This window comes from Budorcas taxicolor, chromosome 3, assembly GCF_023091745.1.
Source record: "Budorcas taxicolor isolate Tak-1 chromosome 3, Takin1.1, whole genome shotgun sequence".
Taxonomy (NCBI): domain Eukaryota; kingdom Metazoa; phylum Chordata; class Mammalia; order Artiodactyla; family Bovidae; genus Budorcas; species Budorcas taxicolor.
Window position 1 is genome coordinate 25698773 of NC_068912.1, and position 27247 is coordinate 25726019.

At 41.3% G+C, this 27247-nt stretch overlaps 1 protein-coding gene across 2 annotated transcripts in view; it reads right to left on the reverse strand.

The window, feature by feature from the left end:
• The window catches only part of WDR3 (WD repeat domain 3), a 39127-nt gene extending 12506 nt beyond the window's left edge, over nt 1–26621 (reverse strand). Inside the window, exons 1-21 of one of the 2 annotated variants that reach the window (XM_052636687.1) lie at nt 26528–26621; nt 21657–21864; nt 20206–20415; nt 17718–17836; nt 15881–15959; nt 14649–14744; nt 13619–13732; nt 13358–13459; nt 12831–12928; nt 11312–11419; nt 10584–10814; nt 7494–7587; nt 5666–5767; nt 4358–4443; nt 4053–4188; nt 3274–3330; nt 2013–2113; nt 1695–1806; nt 1425–1559; nt 1107–1157; nt 137–202 (exon numbers count right to left, since the gene is read on the reverse strand). In XM_052636687.1, coding sequence (XP_052492647.1) covers nt 137–202; nt 1107–1157; nt 1425–1559; nt 1695–1806; nt 2013–2113; nt 3274–3330; nt 4053–4188; nt 4358–4443; nt 5666–5767; nt 7494–7587; nt 10584–10814; nt 11312–11419; nt 12831–12928; nt 13358–13459; nt 13619–13732; nt 14649–14744; nt 15881–15959; nt 17718–17836; nt 20206–20415; nt 21657–21827 — 2268 coding nt within the window. In that variant the 5' untranslated portion in view covers nt 21828–21864; nt 26528–26621. The remainder of the gene's footprint in view (nt 1–136; nt 203–1106; nt 1158–1424; nt 1560–1694; nt 1807–2012; nt 2114–3273; nt 3331–4052; nt 4189–4357; nt 4444–5665; nt 5768–7493; nt 7588–10583; nt 10815–11311; nt 11420–12830; nt 12929–13357; nt 13460–13618; nt 13733–14648; nt 14745–15880; nt 15960–17717; nt 17837–20205; nt 20416–21656; nt 21865–26527) is intronic. The other variant, XM_052636688.1, reaches the window with a different exon arrangement.
• Between the last annotated feature and the right edge of the window lie 626 nt (nt 26622–27247).

The following is a 27247-nucleotide window of genomic DNA, read 5'->3' on the forward strand; positions in this document are numbered from 1 at the left end:
TCAAATATGGGAACAGGGCAATTTCATGCTGTTTTTATTTCTTATAATTATTTCCTTTGTTTTTCTTTAGATTTTAATAAAATACTTTTTGGAAATAAAAAATTAACATGAGATACAACATTCTATATCAACTTACTGCTTTGACTGTTTCAATAGTTTTCTTTCCAGTGAAGTAATTGTCACCTTGAGTCTCTCCTGGAACCTGCCAGAAACAAAGAGATCCTTTTAACATAAAACTGATGGGTGTTAAAGAACCAACAAATTAATCTTATATCTAGAAAAGAACAGACATACTATGTTATGATGATTATTGTTACACTGTGTTATCAGCTACCATTAAATGAGACATTAGTAAGTGCCAGTGAAAATCCATGGATGGAGGAGCCTGGTAGGCTGCAGTCCATGGGGTCGCTAAGAGTTGGACACAACTGAGCGACTTCACTTTCACTTTTCACTTTCATGCATTGGAGAAGGAAATGGCAACCCACTCCAGTGTTCTTGCCTGGAGAATCCCAGGGACAGGGGAGCCTGGTGGGCTGCTGTCTATGGGGTCGCACAGAGTCGGACACGACTGAAGCGACTTAGCAGCAGCAGCAGCAAAAGAAAGTGAAAAGTGTTAGTCATGTCCGACTCTGCGAACTCTTGAACTGTAGCCCACCAGGCTCCTCTATCCATGGAATTCTCCAGAAAAGAATACTGGAGTGGGTTGCTATTCTCTTCTCCAGTAGTAAGTGCCAGACACTATGTTAAATGTGTTACATGCATTATCATGAGAATACTCTGCTCTACAACACATGATTAAAGAGATTGCTTAATTTCTCAATTCTGATTTTTGATTTACAGTGAAATGGTTCCCTAAAGCCTCCCTCAAAAAAAAAAAAAAAGCAAGAATGACAATCAATCATTTAATACCAAGTCATTTGTCCCATAAAATCAGGATATACAGCTAAATTAAGAAGGACTACACAGATTCTTTCCCCTATCAGCTGCAGATGACTTTGGCGTCTAGCCCCAGTTCTAGTTCCATTAGAAATTCTTGAAACTACAGTAAATGCCAGTAAGACAATGACAGGGCACAGAATGAGGAGCCCGGAAGATCTACTTACTGCTGGTTGGTCTTCCTTGGCCACACTCTCTTCATATTCTGCTTCCCTTTGCTGTCAAGAGACGGATATGAATTAATTTCAAAGACGAAACATGACCACTATGTGAAGTGAGACAGTGAGGAGCTGCTCCTTTCACAGTCGAACCCCTCATGGGATCTTCATCTCCACTTGGCTGCCCAAGTGGTGTCGGCCGTCTTGGAAACATCTTCTGGAGGCCAGTGGACTGGCACTGAATGGGAGGTGCGACAGAACTAGACAGGAACCTTCAGCCGAGACAGCGTGTCAGGGACCGGTACCCACCACGCCTGAAGTCCTTACCATCTCCTTTTCTTCCTCAAGAATAAGAGGCTCCCTTGTTCTCTCCCAAAGTCTCAGAGATTTGTCATGGGATGATGATACAACGTAGTCCCCACTGGGGCTTACGGCCAAGCACCATATTTCCTGGTGGTGCCCCTGCAGAGAGTAAAGACAAAACCGAAAATCCTGAGTAAGAATACCTTATTCACAGACTGCTACATTGGTGGGAAATCAATGCTCAACCTTGAAAGAAGTTAAGTACTGAGCACATCAAAGTAGCTGAGAGGTTACCTCTAGAGTCTGTATGTGTTCAAATTTGTCTGCATCCCACTGTTTAATCTTACGGTCTTTCCCAGCAGTGAAGAAGAGGTGAGACTTGGGCACAAACCTTAGGAACATCACACTGGAAAGTGAGAGAAAAACTCAAATGTCATCAACTTCTTCATTATTAAAGTCTTCAACACACATAAATCGCTTTGGGACAGTTAGTTCTAGAGTTTAATTAATAGAATTTGAAATTTCTGACTATCTGAGAACACTAAAAGATGCTCCCAGGAAATGACACTGATAGGTAACTCAACATGAGGTCTTTGAAAAGACAACATCTACCTGTCGTCATGAGCAAACAGAGACTTATGGCAGTCCCCAAAGTCCAGACCCCAGATTTTCACGTTCCTGTCTGCAGAGCCAGTTGCTATCAGTGCTCCATCCTAGAAGGAAGAGAAGTGAAACATTACTAGATCATCTGAAACCCTGATTAGATAGAGAAAAGTTAACCAGAACATTTATCCTGTTTCTTTCAAAAATGTCAATGTCAGTGCCAAAAAATTAATCTCAACTCTTTATCAAGAGCACCCACATCCTTGCTTTTACCTACAAATCCACTTTAAAAGCTTGTTAAGTGAGCAAGAACTGTGTGGCTTAGATGCTTCTGGTCCTGCTACAGGGCATTGTTGTGCTTTGGTGTAGGTTATGTTTACTTTGCTAAAATTGATAGAATAAAGACTCTCTAATCTCTGTCACAGAGTTTGACAGAGTTGGGGGGGGAAAAGAGGAAAAGAAAAGAAAGAGCCTGGGAAAGAAGCTATTAGAATGCTTACGACCTAGACATTTTTATGCCATGTCTCCTATCACTGTTTATCTTCTATTTTAGCACCTAGTTCAAATGGCTGTCAACGTAAGAAGAAAAATATTTTCTGACACCAATTTATTCTGTTCATGCACTGAGTGCAGATAGGTAGGGCAGGGGGCCAATTCCTTTTACACAGACTAGATTTTCTTTTTTTAATTGGAAGATAATTGCTTTACAATATTGTGTTGGTTTCTGCCATACATCAACTTGAATCAGCCACAGGTATACATATGTCCCCTCCCTCTTGAACCTCCCTCCCACCCCCCACCCCATCCCACCCCTCCATACTGCCACTCGTAACTAGACACTGCAAAACATATGACTTTGGTCAAGAGACTAAAACTATACACAGTGAAAAATACCATAAATATTGCAAAGTTCCATTTTCCTTATGAACATTATTATACTTCAGAACAAAGAAAGGATGCCTTTTTGAAAGTCCTTCACAATTTAGGGCATTCTACCAATTACAGTCCTTTAGACAAGAAAATACTATTTGGGGAATCCAAACCAGATAGTTGGTTATGAGGATTAATTCAGGTATCTGTGAAAACATTCTAAAACGATTAAAGAGATATATACTTAAGGTATGATTATAATAAATACTTCTGCAATTTTTTTAGGATAGTTATATACCAGACTGAAAAATACTAAAATGAAGCTATCAAGCCAATAATAAAGAAAAAACAATTTAGAAAAGATAACTTGTTACTGAGACACTATTTAAATTTTACTTACATAAGAGACGTCCATGCATATGACAGGCAGTTTGTGTCCATATAGTGAGAGAAAAAACTAAATATTAAAAAAAAAAGAATATAAACAACTCATGTCTGTCTACAAAATGCAGGCATAATTTATCACATGCAGATCTAACCTATAACCTTAAATACAATGCTAAACACTGTCCTGAATTGGTTTTATGTCTATGTTTCAAAGAAGATGACAAACCACTGAAGGTTGTACCCATACAACTTAGCATACAAACCCTGGGTGCTCTTGCCAAGAACTCTGCAGTATAGTGGAGCCCATGATGCTGCTGAGGCCTATCCCTCAGTCAGAACACAGCACAGGGATGTTCTCTGGATCTCTTAGCTGAAGAGTCTGGGGAGCACTTGGTTCACAACAGTACCTCTAGGCCTAATACATTTCCACCGAGACTCGAGTGTAGAGCCCAGTAATCCATATTTTTAAAAGCAACCCAAATGATCCTGATGTACCGCCAAGTGTGGGATCACTGCCTAGGACAGCTAGCAATGCTCTTAAAACTACTGGCTACAACAGGATTTCCTGTCCACAGATTTCTCTGAAGAGGTGAAATACAACTTGCTTTAAACAAAATTTATGAACCAAAGGATTCTTTCAGAAGTCCAGCCTTCCCAGTGTACTTGCAATGTTTTGATTCATAAACAAGCTTTCAAAAAGATACTACTGCTGGAAATAGTCAAGGCCACTTCCCTATAGTCTCAACCCAAGTTCAGTCAGAAAGAAAATACCCATAGGCATAACCATCATACCTTTAAAGTGTCAACATAGAAAATTTTCACAGTACAGTCCAGCAAAGACACGGCCAGCAGCTTTTGATTGGGAGAGTAACTGACACACAGAACTTCTTCATCTAGTTGCAAGGTTCGGGTTTGCTTCACAGAAAGTCTAGCACCACAGAAAGCATCAAGAAAAAGGAGTATTCTACAAAGGCAGGCAAAGTCTCCCAAGACCCTCTAGAGCACCAGAGAAACACGTGCGTCAAAAACCCACTCAGTGGTGCCTTATTTTCACTCCAACAAATGGACACAAATTAAAAAAAAAAAAGTCTACTCACCTTTTCTGGGTACTGTTTTCATCTTTCACCAAGTCAAAATCCCAGAACTTGACAGATTTATCTGCACCACCTGTCACAAAGCCACGCTGAAAATCAAAGGACATTTCTGTTAGAAAAGTATCTTAGTACAGAAACTTTGGTAAGACACCTCAAAATAATACAAAAGACCATTTTTATTTAAGGCATGGGATAAGAATTAAGATGTGTGGTTTTGCCTTAAACCCTCTTTCTTGTTCTTTTAGGGCCGCCTCCACAGGTCTTATTTGAGAACTAACTCCTGGCAGTGCCTAAGGCAGTCAGATGATAACTGATGTAAAGTTTTAGTTACACTTTCATTCAGTGTCAGGAAGGAAGACTCAACAAATACTACAGGGTAACACAACAGTCAAAAGAATTTGCTGTGAAGTATTAAACTGGTCTCAGCACATTTTAGGGTTAGCGTAAAGTATAAGGAACACGGAGTAAGAAAACTAGATCTCAAAGGTCTATTCTGCTGTCTCAGAGATCTGTGACATAGAAAGGAAACCCTTACAATGATCCTTAGTGTTGCTGAAGAGATAGACTACCTAGTTCATAAAACCGTTGTGAAAAGAAGAGTAAATGACATGATGGACGTGAGAACACTGTGGAAAACAGAACACGCCACAAACCCAAGACGCTAACTACGACTTACATTTTAAAAGCTGCTTTATTTCTGCTCCCAGTGGCATGACTCAATCTAAATTCCAGGTTCCATTTTTTCCAAAAATATCTACTTTCAGGGAATGCAGGTTTGCCACTACTGAGGATATTCAAATAAATGGGCCACAATCCCTTCAGGTATTGTCAAAAAAAAAAAAATCTCAAAATGTTCTGAGCAACAAATAGTACCACTTCAGGTCTCCAGAGAGACTCCTTTGAAAGGAAACACACTGCTGTTGACTGGAAAAGGCTCACAAACTGGCTGAAACCACTAGACTTGTATAGTCATAGATACACAGACTGAAGGGGGAGCAGAAAAGACTGCTCTGTCCTCTGCACTGTGTTGCCCAAGGAACTATTTCCTCAAGAAGTATCACAAATCACTGGGAATGTAGGAGGAGAAGTATTGTGATGTCCTGTAGCTCATGAGCAAGAGCAGCTGAACAAGAATTCAGATCCTAGTGACAGCTCTTCGTATTGTTAGGCACAAAGTATGACACCATATACAGAGATTACACAGAGTGGACTTTCTTTACATTCCTGTTAGGCAGCAGCAGAACTTGATATGAGAGATGGGAAGCGCAGCCAGAGTACTCAAGTCCAGATCGTCACATCTGGTTCAGTTACCTGATCTGGAGAGAGAGACAAGGACCATAAAGCTCCATCGTGTGCATCTATTGTCTCCAGCAGATTTCCTGAGGCCAAGTCATAAAGCTGCAGCTTCCCTGTCTATGGAAGACACAAAATGAACACACCCGCAACCTCCAAGATGCACATCCACGGTTTCCTAACCAAGCAGCAACACTGTGGCCAACTCTCAGGAAATGGCTTCCATGGTCTACCTACTGTACTTCCTCTGTGAATAAGTGCTGTTAAATCTTCTATAGACATACGGGTTTAGTCTTGGCAAGGTCACTATACTCTGCAACTATGGAATGGTACAACCTTGTAGTACAGGACCACTGTCACTTCCACTGGTTCCCCCAACTTTAAACGGGAAATATCATGGCCAGAGGTGTATCAGAGTAAACGTAATAGCAAACGGGGGATTTAAAAACCTTTAAAAATGTAATCAATCCTTTAAGTGGACTAACAACTCCTCTCTATCTAGTGTTGGCTTCCCCTCTAGAACACACTGACAGTAACAAATACCACCTACAATGCTAGGGAGGACAATGAATTTGAAAAAAAAATCGTGGTAGTTTAGAAAATTATCAGCCACGCTTCCTGTTTAGACCCTGTATGTGCTGTGGTCTTGCGGCCAGCATGGAACAGAACACACACAGCGGCCAAGCCTGCTGTGTGCTGAGTCTGTAAACATGTGGTGGAAAGAATGTAAGCAGAAGACTTGACTCCCAGGGCTGCCTCTCTGACTCTGACTATGGGTAAATTCATCTCCATGAGCCCATTTTTCCATCTGAAAAAAATAGTGGATGAACATTTGGTGAATGAATGAAAATTAAGGGTACTTTAACTAAAAGTTAATGTTCCCTGACATTGACTCTTGAACTCTCTTCAGCTTGTTTTATACTTTTTGGTGGGCAAAAAAAATATCCATTGTGATAACAGGTTTTCTAATAAAATGCACATATGGCATTGGTTTAAGTAGATAATGACAAATACTTGCAAAGCACTTTTCAAAATATTCCATAGACCTATTACACTTTATTCCCACTACAACCCCGACTATCACCATTCATGCTACTTCCACTGCCAGCTCTTATTAGTTATTTTCTGGGAGCCAGTCTCTGTGCTACGTGCTTGCAGACTGTGAGGCAGGTTATTTACATATTTTTCTTTTAGATATCAAGGCTTACAGGGTGGAGTAACTTGCCCAACTCATAGCTAGTTGAGTAGAAGAGCTGGGATTCAAACCCAGGCAATTTGGCACAAAAGGCTCTGTCAAAAAGCAAGTGCTACCATCTCCTAATACAGATAAGGAAACACACTAGGAGAAGTTTATGCAACTTGCTCCAAGTTACCCCTTTTGTAGGGGGAAAAATCTGAATCCAAATCCATGTTTGTGCATTCCCTCACGGTTCTCTCCCCATGTGATCACAGCTGAAGACTTGGTCACTTGGTCTCTCTTTACTGAATGCTTCTATCTGCCACACTTCATGCTGCTACTTAATGTATTTTATTAATCTTCTCAAAACATGTGTGCTCATAAAAATATGGATGAAAGGCTGATTGCCAAATTGTTAATGATAGTTATCTTGGGTCATGATTTTAATTTTCTTCATAATTTAACATATGGTTTGGTTTGCAAAAAAAAAAGAAAACAAAACTTAAAACAAATAAAAACCTCAAAAAAAGGGCAATGAACTATTACACTCTGATATTATCCAACTCTAATACATTTCCCATATGCTAACAAAGGAAGCAGTTGTTTCTTAAACAACTTGAAGAATATTGAGCAGAAAAGTCCCCTAAATCCACGGAAAAGTCTGTTTACCTTTGTTCCTATGACCACCTGCCGATCACCAGGTACAAAGAATGAGCAGAGCGCATATTCACAGGTCATTGTGCGAATACACTGCAGTGTAGATCTGTGAGGAAGAAGGAATAAAGAACTCATATGTTAAGAGAACCTGCTTTTCCACCTGCAGAGTCAGCATGTACATTTAATATTAATACATACTTAGCCACACAGAATGTTGACATGAGAGAAGACAAAGTCTGAATGCATGTGTGCTAAGTCACTTCAGTCATGTTCAACTCATGTTACCCCATGGACTGTACCCACCAGGCTCCTCTGTCCATGGGATTCTGCAGGCAAGAATACTGGAGTGGGTTGCAATGCCATCCTCCAGGGGATCTTCCTGACCCAGGGATCGAACCTGAGTCTCTTATCTCTCCTGCATTGGCAGGCAGATTCTTGACTTAATTATAGTCAGGGAGAAAATAGTAAACGGGCCCTAACTTTGTTTTCTTTATAGGAGGTTCCCAATCCTAAGGAACAGATTCTACAAAAACAAAGTTTAAAAAAGCCATCTGCTGGGTTCAAGAGAACCCGATCTGCTGCTACAAAGAAGTGTGTGAGCCCAGAGGACTAAGTCAAATTAGCATATTATATCCCTACAAGTCAAGTTCATTTTATTGGACCATTAACATTCACCCATTCAGCAAATACCCACTCCCTCCAATATGTACTGAATGCCAGGTCCAGTTCCAGGTGCTGGAGATGAGACAGTGAGTTAAACACAAAAGGCCCCGAATTCCATAAAGCTTAACATCCTCCAGAAGTGAGACATGTATGGGTGTCTCAGGTGCCAGCAGGTGTTGTGGAGAAACACAGAGCTGGGGGAAGGGGACTCAGAATGCAAGGGGAGGCAGGGGACAGCAGGGTGGCCGTGCAATGACAGCAGAGGGAGGACGGCCTGCAGCCGAACGGGAAGCTGGTTCCAGGAAGAAAGACGAGGGAGCACGAAGGCCACAGCACAGGCACGTTCTTGTTGCCTGGAAGCGGTAACGAAAAGGCCAGGGGCTGCAGTGGAAAAGGCGAGTAATGAGAGACAGTGGCTGTAAGGACTGTGGCATCCAGCTAGCATTAAATGGAGCTCCGGGAAGTGATGGAACTTCCATGATAAAAAGACTACACTGGCTGCCGTGCTGAGAACAGACCACAGGGAGCAAGCAAGGAAGCATGGATGCCAGTCAGGAAGCTATTACCATCCAGATGAGAGATGGTGGTGGTCTGAACCCAATCATGGCAGTGAAGGTGACGAGATGTGGTTGAAATTTCAGGTACATTTTGAAGGTGGCGCTGACAGGTTTTGTTAATGAACTGGACATAGGACATGAGAGAGAAAATCAAGAATGACTACAAAGATTTGTGCTTTTAACTGCAGGAAGTAGTTATTTACTAAGATGGGGAAGTCTGTAGGAACAGAGGGTGAGGAGGCTATTGAAGAAATGAAGATCACGAATGTGGTTTGGACACAGAAAAGTTTGGGATGCCTAATTAGATATCCAAGGGCTGATACGAAAAGGATTTGGATATGACAGGCTGAAGTTCAGGGAGAGGCTGAGGCTACAGACACAAATTTATGCGTCATCAGCACAGCCAGCCACCTGACTAGAGAGCAGAGAAAGTAAGTGAAGATACAGAAAAGGTTCAAAATCTTTGCTCTGAAGCATTTCAACATTTACAGGTCAGTAAAGTTCAAAGGATTCCAGCCAAGACTGAGGAGAACCAGCCAGCAGAAGAAGAGGAAGTAACGAAATTCAGTGTTTCAAAGAGGAAAAAAGTGACCAATTCAAGGAGGGTGTCAGACAAAGCTTATCGGTCACTGGATTTAAAAACACGAAGACCACTGATGAGATGACAAGAGCTGCTTTGGTGAAATGCTGGGGATAAAGGCCTGATGAAGAAAAGGCTCAGCAGAAGGGAGAGAGAACTAGAGAGAGAGGTAAGGATGAGACAGCATATTCTTTTAAGATGGGAGACACTGTAGCATGCACGTATGCATGCTAAATCACTTCAGTCGTGTCCGACTCCTTGCGACCCTTTGGACTATAGCCCACCAGGCACCTCTGTCCACTGGATTCTCCAGGCAAGAAACCTGGAGTGGGTTGCCACGCCCTCCTCCAGGGGGTCTTCCCAATCCAAGGATTGAACCCGAGTCTCTTTAATGTCTCCTGCATTGGCAGGCAGGTTCTTGACCACTAGGGCCACCTCAGATATCTTTATGCTGATAGGAATGACCCAACAGAGAAGGAAAATGAGTGATGCAAGAGAGGGAGGAAAACTGCCAGAAGTAGATATATACAGGTTGTGATTAACTTTTGGTTAGGAGCACCATCGGTCATAGGAAGAAAGATTATGTGATACAGATGCAGCTAAATTGCCAGTTGTAATGGGAGCATATGAATGTTTCTGGATGATTCCACTACTTTGGCCACCTGATATGAAGAACTGACTCATTGGAAAAGACCCTGATGCTGGGAAATATTGAAGGCAGGAGGAAAAGGGGACAACAGGGGCTAAGATGGTTGGATGGCATCACCGACTCGAAAAACATGAGTTTGAGCAAGCTCCAGGAGTTGGTGACAGACAGGGAAGCCTGGCATGCTGCAGTCCATGGGGTTGCAAAAGAGTCGGACACAACTGAGCGACTAAACTGATTTCTTCAGTGAACTAGAAAACAAGGTCATCAGCTTAAAGGGGCAAGAAGTGTGAGGTATGAGAAGAAAGTAGTATGACAGTCATCTAGGAAAGTGAGGGATTAGAAATCAAGATAAAGTTACTCGAAAGCACTAACAGCCTACTTGAATTTAGAGTAGCTGGTGTGTTTGTGTCTAACCAAGTACAGCAATAAGCTTTAGACATGGAATAAACTTGCATTTTTTGCACCAAATTTAAAAAGGCAATTTTTCCTACTCTAAACTCCACAGGTCTACAGTCAAAATGCACTGAAAATACATTTTCAAGGGACTGTATTTAGGGCCCTAAAGAAAACTAATCATCAAGAGTACTAAAAACTAACTCAAAGGGAAGAAAACGTTACTGAGTAGAGCTACAGACGGGCATCACTTCACAAACCTGTTCCATATCTTAATGGAATCAGCTGCTGCCGAAAGGATAGCAATATTGTCTGAGCTGAATGACAAAGTCCGCACATCACTGCGATGACCTCCGATGGTAATTCTGTTTGTCCGGACAGGCTGAGGACCCGCTGTGGAAGCATTCAGTGAATATAATTCCACCAAGTTGTTCTGCAGCAGGAAAACTGCCTTTAACTCTCCTTGAGGAGTATGAATCAGGTCAAAAGATCTGCATGAGAAAATATTCAAATATTCTAGCAACCATCTTCATTTTCAGCATTAATTTTTTTTTTAGGAGAAAGGCTTGGCAATGCCCTCCACTTGTAAGTTCACAAGTGTAAAGGATTTTACTTCCAAGAGTGCTCTGAGTATTGGACAGTAGTCAAGTACAGGCTAAGTCCAAGAAACCTGCGCTCAGATACTGGATCTGATTTTCTGTGTATATTTTCTAAGTGACCTAAAATCCTTTTGGAACACGGGCTATCCGTTTTTCTTTGTAATTATAATTAGCAGCAGTAAAGAACTATAAATGAAAAGATAAAAGGCTATCCTAATGAAACAAACAGAAGATGATGAATAAGTGAGGCCATGGTGAGCAGGAGCAACCATTGTGTCCAGATATAATTTGCAGTGACTGCTTACAAATAGCATGAAAAGCTGATACAACTTTGCAGCTTACTATTTCTATAACACTTCAGATACTTCAGCTACTACATCTTCACTCACTTGATTTTGGCAGAAGTTTTGATATTAGCCACCCGTTGGATTTCATCTTGCAAAGTCATTTTGACACTGACTTCAAGGTCTTCGTCCTCCTCATTGCAAGAATTTAATCTAAAGGAGAAAAGAAAAAAAGACTATCATCCTATCACTTTTTTAGAAGTTTTGCTATTACTTGAGTCAAGTTTTAGTCTGAGACCAACAACCCATGTGGGAAAGTCATTTAACCACATGGAATTACCATGAAAATTAAACAAAGAAGTGTATGTAGAAATGCATTGTGAACCACAATCCAATTATTATAAAGTATTATTCCATCTAACAGGTACCCTTAATAAATGGATTCCAAATGCTGAAGTCCATAAAATTGCTAGGGATGAGTATTCGTAGTTCAAACTATTCCACTGAAGTGTTTCTGGTAAGCTTATCTATCTTTGGGACTTTTCAGAAAATCCATTAGCCTACACTTAGCAACTCAACCATGTCAAGTAAACCAGAGGTCTCACAAGATCTGCTCTAGCAAATAAAAAATTTAAGAAAGGATGACTTTTTGAGACTTGATAAATTTCACCCACTGAGAAACTGATTTCTATAGCTATAATGACCTATTTAAGGTGATACTGTCCCAAACTTCAATTATGTAACTGTCCAACCAGTCTTCCTTCTCACAGTCCCACAGGTCAGCACCAAGCAACCCAGTCCCCTTCTGTATAGGCTGCTGTCATTGAAGACACACTGCTAGCCTCTCAGAATTAAATCCTTTAGAAAACTGAGAGTCACTCAGTCGTGTTTGACTCTTTGTGACCCCCATGGACTATACAGTTCATGGAATTCTGTAGGCCAGAATACTGGAATAGGTAGGCTTCCCTGATGGCTCAGAGGTTAAAGCGCCAGCCCGCAATGCGGGAGACCCGGGTTCGATCCAGGAAATGGCAACCCACTCTGATATTCTTGCCTGGAGAATTCCATGGACAGAGGAGCCTGGCGGGCCACAGTCTATGGGGTCGCAAAGCGTCGGACGCGACTGAGCGACTTCACTTTGCCTTTCCCTTCTCCAGGAGATCTTCCCAACCCAGGGATCGAACCCAGGTCTCCCACATTGCAGGCAGATTCTTTACCAGCTGAACCACAAGGGAAGCCCAAGAATACTGGAGTGGGTAGCCTTTCCCTTCTCCAGCAGATCTTCCTGATCCAGGAATTGAACCAGGGTCTCCTACATTGCAGGCAGACTCTTTACCAACTGAGCTATCAGGGAAGCCAAATCATTCAGAACCTATGTTTAAATATCTGTACTGTCTTTCTAGTTCTGTGTGGTTCTCAGTACAAGATTTAGGAATACGGTAAGTTATAAAACTATACATAGAAATTAAAACTTGGACTACCAGCACACATTAAAACCTTCCCTAGCATTTCATAGTAATCGGAAACAGAGTAAATATTCCTTTAAAGAAGCCCCAATTTTTCTATCAGTACAATGTGGCCCACCCAGGGTACTTTATTAGTAGTATATATTAAGAAAACACACTTTGCTCTCTTTTTAGCTTTCTTCATCTTCTTGTCCATTTTCTTCTGAATTTCCTCTTTGGAAAGGATACAAAACACTTCTAGCACAGAATCGGTTCCCTAGGAAAGGAAAAGGCTGATGTGAGTCCAGGAGAGGCAACTTGTTAATTTAGCTTTTTCTCTGTAAGAACATTTCTTTTTCTTCCCTATTGGTATTACTATGGACAATTTAATCTCTCTGCAATTGTCATCTCATCTGTAAAGCAGAAATATACCACTTTCTACAGTGTTCCTCTGAAGACTAAGTAAGAAGTTAATGTTTTTAAATTGTTTAGAAAAGCAGGGATTTAATCAGTGTTTGCTAATAATAACAGTGATATTAGCAATTACTGTTATGCTAACAGAAGCTAGGGAGTATAGATCCACAAGGTACCATATAATGAAATCTTAAAAGGACCAAAGAAAAATTCACGTCCACACCAAATACTAAATGAGTCTCTGAAAGGAACAGCGGAGTCCTTGTTACTTTCTCCTGAGCCTGATACTCACGTGGCAAGCAAGAATCCTGCCTGTCCTGTCGACTGCAAGGTTCACAACTCGGTCCCTTCCTTCCCGCATTATGGATCCAGCTTTTCTGCATGTAAGGATGCGCTGCAGAAGAAGCAAGAAAAAAGGTGAAGCTTAACAGTTACTTCTGTTGACACCTGAAAAGATAGGATTCCAAGAAATGCAGGTGACAAAGATCATCCCTAAAATGAATACCTTCCCAGCATTCAACTCAACTGAAAGTAAGAAACAAAAATGAATTACATCCTCAGGAGCTTCATCCATCTCAAGGGTACCATCCTCTGCTTCATGTGAGTCCTGTATACCAGAAGAAGATTCTTTGATTTTCTTGGGTTCTGGTTCTTCTGGGTCTTCAATCTGTTTTTATAAAAATGGGAAAATAAAAAGTGAAATAATTAGTTCTAGGAGGTGACTCTTAACCCTAATGACTTAGAAACCTGTCTTCATGGCTACTGATAACTTCCATTTAGTGACCTCTCTGATCAAGCCTCTTTGATGGCAGCACACTTATCAGAATATATTAAAAACAGACTATGTCAAACACAAACAAAACATTATTCATCATACAAGTTTTAATAACTTCCCATAGTATAAGGACTATTGTTCCATAACAAACTGAAAAAATGATGACCTCATTAATTTTAAAACATTCTTAGGTGAAAGATCTACTATATTCTAGAAGGAAGGATTCAAATTAGCATTACAAATTGCAAATGCACTGTAGGAGAGGTTACATTTTCTTCTTATATAAAGAAAAGATAAACTCTAGCCTACTAATGTAGAACCCATCAGAATGGCTACTGGATACACCACCACATATCTCACCCCAGTGAAACCCTGGATAAAAGGTACATGACCTCAAAATCTTTGAGGATCGAGAAAAAGTTATAGATCTTCTCAGAATATACGTATTTATATAAACATACAGAAATTCTACATAGATATTTGTTTGAGAGAAGAGGGTCACAGATATCCTGAAGTCCATCCGTGGACACCTGAAGATCAAGGAATATCAAGCTAAGAGCCCTATAAACTAAAACATTAACATTACCAAGAGCTGTAAGCCTAAAGCTATTGTTCTTCCAAGTGCAAATGAGCATAGAAATAAAACAGAATGAAGGAAAAAAAATTGTGTGGAAGTCACAGGTTATCAGTAAGAGAAAATTCCAATACAAGGTGTAAGTACTCAGTAATTACATCTGATTCTAAATTCAACAAAACTATGAAACTGCTGAAACATGACACTGCCCGTGATCAGAAAATAAGCAATTACCTCTTGTAGATAAGATATGTCCCAAGCCCTCAGTTCACTGTCAGAAGCCCCAGTGATAAGTCGCTTTTCTTCAGACACCAGAACCAACCCCCACACCTGGAGAGCATAAGAAAACTCAAATAATACGATTTAAGGGAATCCAGGATGTAGGACATGACATCCCAAAAATCTAAGTACACTGTAGTCAAATCACTTTGGCACTGCAAAGTCTAATATTAAGGGCAACCTTTTCAAAAGGCACTAAAAGAAAGCTCACTTTTAGAAAGAAAATGATCTAGGGTAGAATTGTTGTTTATGTGGCAACTAGCAGTTTCTCTGTAATTTCCTATCCTTAAATTTAGATAATGGCTGTTCAGAATAAATCCTAATTAGAAGCCACTCAAGTGATAATTTTTAAGTCTGGCACTTCTTTGCTTTCAGCAGTGCTTACAAATAAAAGGTGCTCCATTAATGTCTATCAGAGTATCATTTTTAGACTCAAACATGCATGAATAAACAGTGAAAATAACAGTATTGTTGCAAATCAAAAAAGTCTAATTTGCTTTTCCTCCTTATTATGTATATTCCTCATGCATTCTAGGGTGTATATACACATGCACATACATATATATACACATATAAATCTATATAACTGAGTTATAATTTACATTATTAGCTAAAGGCATATAACACTGTGATTCAATTTTTATATATTCTGAAATGATCACCACAGTAAGACGAGTTACCATTCCATTGACATACAAAATTGTTACAATATTATTGACTATGTACCCTATATATGCATTACATCCCACAACTGGAAGTTTTTACCCCTAATTCACCTTCACCTCTGCCTAATATGAACAAAGCACGGAGGATGCAAAGATGTAAAATATTCCCTATCTCTATGGAACATATCTATGTTCAGGTAACTACTATAATGTCTATAATTTGCTATTTACATGTCACCAGGCCAGGCACTATACATGTAGTATCACTATACTGCCCTATAGTCATAAAGGTGGACACTTATAATTTAAAGTGATGAAACCCATATTCATGGGTTAAAAACTAACGTAAGGCCAATATCTACTAAATGCCAGAGCAGCTCTATCTGCTCTGATGGTTGGCACTTTGTCCACCATACCAACTTCTTTCAAGACAGGACATACCAATTATTGTTAGCAGTGAAAAAATGCTCTCTCCCTTTCTGCCTTGCCATTCTTGCCCTGGCCCCATAACCCTACACGTACCTCAGTTCGGTGGCCAACCATTGTTTTAAAACAGTGCTGGGTATCAAGGTCCCACCATTTCACCATGGTATCTTTCCCACTAAAAGAAGAAATAGGAAAAAAAAAAATCTTATTAGGAAGAATCAAATGAACATGAAGATCAAGGACTCATTTGTTGCCTTAAAAAGACATAATACATAGCAATTATGTCTAATGTTAATATTTACCTTTCTTTTAAAAAAAGAATCCTAACTCTCAAAACACTCCTCTTCTTTCCTGGCAAGAACTGAGTCAATGAAAAGCCATGGACTCTTCGCTGATTATAGCCACCCAACTTCCTTTCCCCTCTATAAAAGTGCTCTTTTTCCCTTGCTGAGTGGGAATGAAATGGCAATTCTCTGCTGATCCTAAATAAATTCATTTTTATGGGGGGGTGGGGTAAGAAAAAAAGAATCCTAATTCTCTATATTGCTATTCTGAGGTAGAAAAATAAAATGTCCCAAAAATAACCTTGAATTCAGAGTGCTACAGAACATAAAACTTGGGCTGTTACACATCATTTCCATAGCCACAGCATCAACATTCCTTCATCTGTCTAACTCAGAAAGAGCATAGCCTCTCTTGCTCCCTTATCTTCCAATGTTCAGCTAGTCTCCAGGTCCTGAAAATGTCTCCTCTGGGAAGTCTCTAAGCCTTGATTCCTTCCAATCCACTTCTGTACACAAACCTGATTCTAAGTACTATTGCCTGAATTATTTTATATTTTAATAACTTATGTGGTCTCTGTCTATTCCTGTTACCTCATCACATCCAATATACCCCTGGCAGATAATCTCAATTTTCTAACTTTGCACTAACTCAAGATTCTCTATGAAATCAAAATCAAGCTCTTCGGCACCATTCCCCAAACCTCCCATTTACTGGCTCTTAATCTCCTGCCTCAAATGCCTGTTCTCTGCTGCTTCACCAGTAGAAATCTACCATAACGCTGGTACCAGGATTAAAACTGGAGATACCCTAAAACCCGATTTACAAAACCTTTCCTATACAATCCTACCTCCCGGTGTCATTTCCTTTTCCTTACAGTCCCTAAGCTATCAGGTGTGTGTATATTCTAGCAGACCTGTAGAGTCACTGCCTCGTGTTATCTGAACAAGACATGCTACCACCCCTGTATCCTACCCCACAGGGACAAACCCACCATTTGGACAGCTTTTTGTGCCGTTCCTCTACACTGTTTCTGGTTCTTCTGTGGGTCTTACTAATTACTACGGTCCTTCTAATTACTGCCTGGCAACATTTTGGATCTCACACTTTCCTGGGTAGCCATTCCTTAGGAATGGTAACTATTACATTTAGGCTGAACTATATGAAACTGCTGGTATCTGACATATCACTTTTAACCCATACAAATGGTTCAACCTATTAGATGTTCAGGAGCCCTAAGTATGGAGTAAATAAATCTCTTTTAAAGAGGCAGGTTAAAACAAACATTTGGTCGTCACATCTGCCCACTGTTCCATATTCGGTTTTCCTGACTTTCTAGGGATCCAGAAAATAGACAGTTCATGCATCTGTCAGAGTTAAGGAACATGGAAAAGCTGGTATCAAGGGGAAATGATGACAAATCAGAAAAAGGAATTAAAAAATGCTATAAAGAACTCTGCACAGCATCCATGATACTGTTGGGGAGGGGAGGCAGGGGGAGAGGAAAGCAGAGAGAAGAGGAAACTAGCACCTGAGCTTGAGTGCAGTGTGAAGAAACGAGTAAGGAATCAAGCAAATTCCTCCTGTGAAAGCCTCACTGTGAACTCACCTAGAAAAAGAACTGGACCCGAAACTGTTACTACTACTTTACCTCGTAACCAGCAGGTTCTTTTCTCGTAGAAACAATGCTTGTGTGATGGCGTCCTTGTGTCCCTTTAGACGGTAGAGGCCACTCTCATTGATCACATCCCACACAATAACATCCGTGTCCTAAAGGAATCAAATCAATAGAAGAACTTTATCACATAACGCCTAACTTGACTAACAGGGTGTAATATTCATATTAGAAAGTTGATACGTAGTTCTTATAGAAAACTTGGAAAGCATACAGAAAAACAGAGAAGAAACAAACACCAGCTGATTTCACCACCCAGACATGATCAACATAGATATTTTGTGTACACTGCTCCAGTCTTTGTGTGTACATACATGCTGTTAATTGAGATCACGCTATTACTATCGTTTTAGAACCTTCTTTCTCTCCTTTAATATATTTCTCTATTTCCACATCATTACAGACTCTTCTCATTTTTAATAGTCATGTAGTAACCAACCTTAAGGATATATCATTATTTATTTAAAATTTTTTTTCTATTTCAGCCATTTAGGTAGTTACCAATTTCTGCTATTATAAATATGTGGAAATGACCATTCTTGTACATCAACCTTTTATATATCTCTGATCAGAATAAAGACTAAAAACGGACATTCTTGGGTTAAAAGGTATTTTTTTCTGTTTTAATACCTTTAAATAGAATAATAATTTTAATGGAATTTAATTTGAAATTCAGGGTGATCTCCAGAAAGGTTGCACCAATTTAAAGGTCCACAGGAGCTACGGGTGACAAGGCCAGTTTTCTCATCCCTTCAGCACTGGGTATTAGCAGCTGCTCAAAAACCACTGCCAATTTTACAAGTTGAAACGCTACCTCAATATCTGATCTGCATTTCTGAATACCAATGAGAAATTCTGTACGTCCTCTGTGGTGATTACTGGCCTTTCTGTGCCTCCTGTGCACTGTCAAGTCACGTCTTTCATCTTCCTTTGGGTCTTATTTACTTGTTTGTTGTTATTAAGACATGATATTAATATTTGCCTTTTATACTAGAACTATGAAATACTTTCCCTTTTTCATTGTCCTTTATTTTTTCCAGTTTTACTTAATGATTGACATATATCACTGTATAAGTTTAAGGCATACAGCATGATGGTTTAACTTACGTATCTTTTGAAATGATTACCATAGTAGATTCAGCTAACATCCATCTTCTCATTTAGATCCATTAAAAAGAGAAAAAAATTTCTCCATGTGATGAAAACTCTTAGGATTTACTCTTAACAACTTTCTTATATTGTTTCAATGTTTTAAAATACATTGTAAATATTCAAATATTAAGCATTCAAATTTTCCTTTCTAATTTATTTTCTTACTGATAGGCTTGAAGTCTTTTTATCAGATTGATATCAGATATTTTATCACCTTGATATCAGATATTTATTTATATATCTTCTAGTTTACTTAAAATACCATGATTTAATATTTAAGTCTTTGAGAAATTTTTTGGTACATGGCATGAGGTAAAGTTTTAACATAAAATTCCCCACATGGTGAACCAATTGTTTAAGTACTACTTCAGAAGTAGCCCATCGTTTTTCTACTCCACAATGTCACCCTTAAAATAAACTAATTAGGAAATTTATATATACACACACACTAACTAGGTATATCAAGTGGATATGTTTCTTGTATTCCCATTTGGTTGCAATAATCTGACTATTTTGTATTAATGCCAGCTTGAGATAACATATTATAAATTATGACTTCATAATGCATTGTGGTATCTGAAACCTCTTAAAAAAAATCCAACCCTAAAAAAAAAAATCAGGAACTCTTTTATTAATTTTTCCCAAAACTCTGTTTATTATTCATTTGTTTTTACACAAGTGCTTTTAAATCATTTGATCATGTTCAAAAACAAAAAAAATCTTTGGTATATTTAATCATTTTATCTATATAAACTATTAGAACATAGGAGTATCATCTCAACACTTCATCTTGCCATTCAAGAACATGGCCTGTGTCTCTAGTCATTCCAGTCTTTGTTACATTCTTCAGTAAAGTTTCACAGTATTTTTGTGTCCATTACTTAACACGCAATTGTAAATGGAATCATTTACATTCTATTTTCTACCTGATGACTGAGATACAGGAAAGTGAGATATTTTACCAAAATGAATGGCCAAGAAGCATCATTTTGACTCTGCCTTTCCAATATGTTTCATCCACCCACTTGTGTACTGTTTTGGGTAGGCAAATGTACAACGATGTCACATGGTAATTATCATGGACAGCTTCATCTTGTTCCCATATTTTACAGGCTTTAATCAGAGAATCTGACAGGAAACAAAATGGACCACCCAATTCAAACCCATCCTTCTCACTCTATACTACCACTGATATTGTTTTGTACAGAGTGCCCACTGTTTCAACCAACAATTTTTGTGAACAACCTGCTTCAGCATTAGTCTTATGCTCCTTTGCCAGATCAAAGTCAGGGCACCTAATTCAAGGTCTCACCTTGGATCCAGAAGCCAGCCTGCCTCCTAGCTGATCATACTTCAAGGATGTGATGGCTGCTTTATGTCCATTGAAGGTCACATTTCCTTCTCCACTCAGGAGACTGAAAATTCGGATAGATCCATCCTCATAACCAACAGCTAAGTGCAGCCCATCTGGGGAAGGGCACAAACAAGTGACTTCATGTTTAAGCCCCTGAAGGATGAGGATCTGAAATAAAAATTGAAAATAATGTAGAGGAGTTAAGCATGTCATCAAGGAAAAAGTGTGGGACTAATCAGGCACAGTGAAATTAAAAGCATCAATAATTCCAAATCACTCTTCTGAATAATAATGAAACTCTGCATTCTGTCTCAAGTTCTTTAATACAGAAACTACTATTTGCACTGGGTAATGAAACATTCAAGAAAATGTAAAGCTATACTACACTATTTCTCCAAAGCTCTACATTAGCATAATACATGCCAAAATTTCCCAGGCAAAGGAATAAATTCCTAAGTCCTTATTCTATGTCAACACCAAATGGCTTATAAACACATAAAGGCTTATAAACACATCCTTGCTTTAACTGAGCTTCATCTCAAAAACCAATGTGCATGGCACTAGAGTGCTACAGTGGTTTATCCCCAAGGGACTTTGAGGGACAATAAGTATCAAAGTATTAACCTGGTGGGAGTCTCAAAGAGAGTGGACAAGATCAAAATGCCTGTATTTGGTTAGGCAGAAGTGGTAGATTTAGGAATTCAGAGTTATACAAAATATCAAAGGCTAGTTTAACAACCTTGTGGCCTCATCTGCATAACATTTAGTCAACATGTTCCTTTTAAATGCCTAATATTCTGTAACAGCTTCCCTGATGGCTCAGGGGTAAAGAATCCACCTGCAATGAAGGAGATGCAAGTTCGATCCCTGGGTTGGGAAGATCCCATAGAGAAGGAAGTGGCAACCCATTCCAGTATTCTTGCCTGGAAAATCCCATGGACAGAGAAGCCTGGCAAGCTACAGTCTATGGAGTTGCAAAAGAGTCAGACATGACTTAGCGACTAAAACAACTATAACAATTCTACAGTTAGTTCTGAAGGCAAGTAGAAGTTGAAGAGTGGAGAACTGGCGGCGAAAAACAATGAATAAAAATGAAAAACAATGGTGGGAATAATGATTACAAATAATTACCTGGTAACATCACTACAAAGAAATACCTAAGAGATAAGCTCCTATTTCGTTGTGCTTTTCAGAGTTTAGTGCAGAAGAACACAATAGAATCTTTTCTATTGTCTTCTATTTCACAATACAATACCTGGCTATCCAGATCCAAAGATTAAAAAAAACAATTTCTAGAGGCACACACGTTAAAGAAAAAAACCTGTGCATAACAAGACAGACCTCTCCCACTTCTGCCTCCGCCCTCAAATACCCATAAATAGTATCAACCTGGATGACTGCTGGCTTACCTTCTCTCCTTTCCTTAAGTCCCAGATGAAAACATGTTCACAGGCTGGTACTGCCACATAGCGTCCTTTTTCACCACGAAGTGTCACAAAGACAATGTTACCTTTTTGGCTGCCAATAAGGCCAAAGACTGCACTGGCAACATAGCGCAGGTACTGCTTGGTGAGTCCCATGTTTTAACATCTGATACCGCAAGTGAGGCAGCTGCACCTACAAACAAAGAAGACTCAGTACTTCAGGCACCTTGGTTCTGCTGAGTTGATGAACACCAGCTATTCATCACGGAGAAGGCAATGGCACCCCACTCCAGTACTCTTGCCTGGAAAATCCCATGGATGGAGGAGCCTGGTAGGCTGCAGTCCAGGGGGTTGCGAGCAGTTGGATACGACTGAATGACTTCACTTTCATTTTTCACTTTCATGCATTGGAGAAGGAAATGGCAACCCACTCCAGTGTTCTTGCCTGGAGAATCCCAGAGATGGGGGAGCCTAGTGGGCTGCCGTCTATGGGGTCGCACAGAGTCGGACACGACTGAAGCGACTTAGCAGCAGCAGCAGCAGCAGCAGCAGCAGCAGCTATTCATCATGTGCTTCAAAGCCTTTGACCCTGTGGCTGCTAAAGCTTCATTTACTCTGAATATACCATTGACATAAACTACCTGAACAGCTTCATTTTTTATTCATGGGTGACTCAACATGTCATCTCTCATTCCTCAAGTTTCAAATTGGTTGCACCGTCATGCCCACCTCACTAATATCTGACAGTTGTTTAGGCTTCGGTGCACCTGAACAATTTGCTTCTGCCCCCCAGGTTCAACCACCAAAGATTTTACACTGAGACTGACAGTCTCAGACTGAAAATATTTATTAGTGAGCATTTATTGTAAACCTATTAATAATTAGACAGGCACTGATCTAGATGCTAGAGATACGGTGTTGAGCAAAACAAAAATGCCTCATCTCGTGTCACTTATCTTTGAGCGCAGCAGCTCTAAAACTCCAGAATGTATCTAAATCACCCAAGTGGTTATGAAAACAGATAGTAGGAACCACCTCCACCTCACCTCCCTGGTGTCTATTTCTGATTCAGTAGGTCTGGGGTGGGGCCCAAGATTTTTCAGGTCTGACAAGTTCCCAGGTGATGCTGCTGCCGTTCCTCATTTTCAGAAGTACTGTAGCATGTGTAGGTTGATCCTTGATTTCCAAATCAGGGCAGCCACCTTCCCTTGGAACAGAAAAATAATACAAGCTGCACACTATCTTTGACAGATGCCGTCGTTCCTGTGTGACTGAGGAGGACACTGTGTGTGTGCTGTGTGATAGCTGCTCAGTCATATCCGACTCTTTGCAACCCCACGGACTGTAGCCTTCCAGGCTTCTCTGTGAACACTGAAGTGGATTGCCATGTCCCCCTCCGAGGGAGCTTCCCAACCCAACGATCAAACCCAGGTCTCCCGCAATGCACGCAGATTCTTTATGGACTGAGCCACCAGGGAAACCCGAAACTGCCAAGTCAGACAATACTCCCCTCCATCTGCCTACTGTTTATAGAAAAACTTTAGTCTCCTAAAGTTCCCTGAGTTCCAAAGAGCAAATTTAATCAAAAGTGAGAAATGAAGAAACAAAGAAATTAATCAAGATAAAATATTAATAATTTAGCCATTAAACAAAATCAAGGACCTTTAGTTTCTTCTCAAGGGCTATACAGATGATACTGAGTCATATCCTTGAGCTATTTCACAGATACTGATATCCCCACCAGGAGGAAGAAGTCAACTGCATGCTGACCACCAGCACTTACACCCCAAACCGGCTGGACCAGGTTGATGGTGTTGGTTCCCAATTACCACTCCACCAGTTGATTGCACATCCCACCTCCTCTCCCTCATTTTGTCTTTAAAAACATTTCTTTGAAAGCCAATTGTGTGTGTGTGCGCGCACACACGCGGATCGCCTCCCCCCCATCCCATCCCATCCCACCCCATCCCCTCCCACCCCCTCCCACCCCCCCCACCCCACATTCTCCTTGTTTGGGCTCACAATATAAATGTTGCACTCTCCCTCAGCACAACCCCATGTCAAGAGATTAGCTTGAGAGCTCTTGGGTGAGCGGATCCAAGTTTGGTTTGGTAACAACTGAATCAAATTCACTGAAACACTGTATTATGGAGGAAAGAGACAACAGGTGGAGATAACAAGCTTGTCTGTTGTATGGAAATACGAAAAGTGTTCCCTGAAACACCTGTGCAACTAAAAACCACAATACTAAACAGTTTTCAGAGCTGTTTTTTTTGTTGGTGGTGGTGGTTCAGTTTGATTTAATGCTACAGGGTGTCTCTTTCAGAGTACAACCTCTTGTTTTAGTCTACTTTAACAGGGAAATAGTCAATGCTTTTACTAATATTCCTCTTCACTGATATTTTAATGACCACTCACTGGCTTCATTTTTCTTCTAGGAACCAGCATCAGTTCAGTTCAGTTCAGTCGCTCAGTCGTGTCCAACTCTTTGCGACCCCATGAATCACAGCACACAAGGCCTCCCTGTCCATCACCAACTCCTGGAGTTCACTCAAACTCATGTCCATCGAGTCGGTGATGCCATCCAGCTGTCTCATCCTCTGTCACCCCCTTCTCCTCCTGCCCCCAATCCCTCCCAGCATCAAAGTCTTTTTCAATGAGTCAGCTCTTCGCATGAGGTGGCCAAAGTACTGGAGTTTCAGCTTTAGCATCATTCCTTCCAAAGAACACCCAGGGCCGATCTCCCTCAGAATGGATTGGTTGGATCTCCTTGCAGTCCAGGGGACTCTCAAGAGTCTTCTCCAACACCACAGTTCAAAAGGACCAACATAAAGGCAGTTAAAAATGAAGGAAAGATAATATTAACATGGCAATAATGCTCTTAACCTAGGCCATTTGATCAGTTCTTTCCCAGTTCGTCTTACTCTCCCGGCCCCAGCGCCTTATCTGTAACTGTTTTTTGGAAGTCTCTGACCATCTACCACAGTATCTTCCCTGGAGACTTCATATAGCATGCCTAGGCCCAGGGACTCCCGCATCTCTATTTCCAGTCCTGCCCACAGACGTAATATTTACTACAGAGCTCTGAGAACTTATCAGACATCTCCATCCAAATACCTTACACTGTCACATTTAGTAGGTATAAAAACACCTAACTTGCTTCCTGAACCCTATTCATTTTTTTTCTGGCTCTGCAACACACAAATCTCCAAGCCATTCAGGTGCAAAACTTTGTAGTAACCTGAAGTGACTTAGCAGCAGCAGTGGCTCATTAATAATACTATTTAAGCAACCAATACATTAAGAGTGCTTACTATCTGGTAACTAATACATAAAATGTATATAACTGAGTAAACATGCAGATAATTACATATAGTAGTTGAGTTAATTAAGTGGGTTAATACATGTAAACTGAAAGTCACTCAGTTGTGTCCAACTTTTTGCGACCCCCATGGACGATACAGTCCATGGACTTCTCCGTCAGAATACTGGAGTGGGTTGACTTTCCCGTCTCCAGGGGATCTTCCCAATGCAGGGATTGAACCCAGGTCTCCCTCACTGTGGGCGGATTTTTCACCAGCTGAGCCACAAGAAAAGCCGGAGAAAACCAGAGTGGGTAAACTATCCCTTCTCCAGGGGATTTACCCTACCCAGGAATTAAACCAGGGTCTTCTGCACTGCAGGCAGATTTTTTACCAACTGAGTAAAGGCTATCAGGGAAGCTCTAATACATGTAAAGCACTTTTAAAAGTCCTTCACAATTACCTTGCACAGTACTATTCTTACCCCATTTTACAGACAAGGAATCTAGGCAGAGAGATGCGAAATAGCTAGCCCAACATCTTTCAGTTGGTTTTAAATGCCAAAGCCAGGTTAGAATCTAAACTCCAACAAATTTCTTCTTTTAACCACTAAACTACTTCTCTTTGCCTCTGTCCTCTCTCTTCAGAAACTTGTTTCTCTGAAGTGGGATCCTTTCTCTCTTTCCACTTCTTTCTGTTTCAGCTTTTTATCATTGGGTTCCGGCACTAATTTTCTATGTAGCATTCCCACCTCCATGTTTTTCATTCTTTCCTTTTTAAAAGTCATTAATACTACCTGACTAATCCTCTCAAACATGCTGCTCCTACCCCGAAGCCCTTTAAGGGCCAAACTACAGTTCCCAAGAATTCATCCTACCCATTCCCCTTTACGTCTCGCATAACCTTGTCTGTCAGGCTAGTTGGTTTCCCTCCTTGTCCTGTTACCTTGCCTTCCCTCACACTGTACTTAGAATAACGTGCGTTCTTCCGTCTACCTAAGTGTTTTCCTCTGAGACCCACTTCCTTCAAGGCTAAAGTGTTTCTATTGTATCAATACTTCCACGATCTTTCACACAACTTAGTACTGGTCACTTGTGTCTCACACGCATATATTTCTACTCTTTTGGGGGGACAGTTCACAACTTAACCTTTCTCTATGCTCCTTTCTCCCTGCTTCCTAACCCATAGTACCCTAAAACATGCTTCTACGATGCGCTGCAAGGCTGGACGGCGGTAACAGACCTATTAGACGTCTAAACCAAGTCTTTAGACAGGAGAGGCTGAGGTGGGGGTTCCGGACACCCACCACGCTGCCAGAGCATCTTTAAGCGAGCCCTGCAGGCGCCGGTCAACTCGCTCTTCATCTCACCGGTGAACCTCGGGCGTTCCTCCGCGCCCTCCCAGGACGGCGGTGGGGCACTCATTCACCCTCAAGACCGGCCCCAAATCCCCCTGCTTCGTCTGCTGCTAGGACCACGAAGGCCTCTGCCGGAACCAAACAAATCCGAGGAACCGAGCAAAGGCGTTCGACCGCAGCGCACCTACGGTACCTACCTGGGACTCCACGCGGCTTGGCGCAGATTACACCCGCCCGTCGAACGCACCCCTTCCGGGTCCGCTCACGGACCCTCTTCCGCCCATCGTTCCCTTTGCCTTCTGGGGGAAATGACGTAAGAGTCGGGCTCCGATTGGCGAGCACCAGCCGGGAGCGGAAGGCGGTGTTTCGCAACTCACTGCTCCTGCAGCTGGTCATTCCAGCCTCTTGGGACTTTGGCTCGTCTTACCTGCCTAACGCCTGGCAAGGGCTGTCCGGCGATGCAGCTCGGCCACTCTCCACGAGGAACTTAGCCCGTCACGCCTGCCACGCGGATGGAACCACCGGAATGCTGTGAGAGGCGGGACGGAGCGGGCCGGGGGCGCGGCGGGCGGCGCGCGGGACTTGGCCCCGGCTGTGGGAGCGGGAGGAGAAGGCTGGTTCTGTCCGTTCTCTGCAAAAAAGAGCCTGGTGCTTCTCTGGCTCGGGTTCCTCTCGCCCGAGGCGCTGTCAGGGACAAGTTCCCCACCAGAATAGAGAGTAGGCAGAGCCGGGCACGAGGAGCAGTGCTGCTGTTGCCCTCGGGGAGACGCGCGCCCTGGGGTGCAGATGAAATTGGGTGGCCCGGTGTCCTGCTGGTTGTAGCTCCAGAGTCGAGTCTGTGTGGGCGCCCGTGTGGACTGGGCGTTCCACGAATCGAAAGCCCGGCTCGAATCAGAGCTGAGTAGGCACGGAGCCCA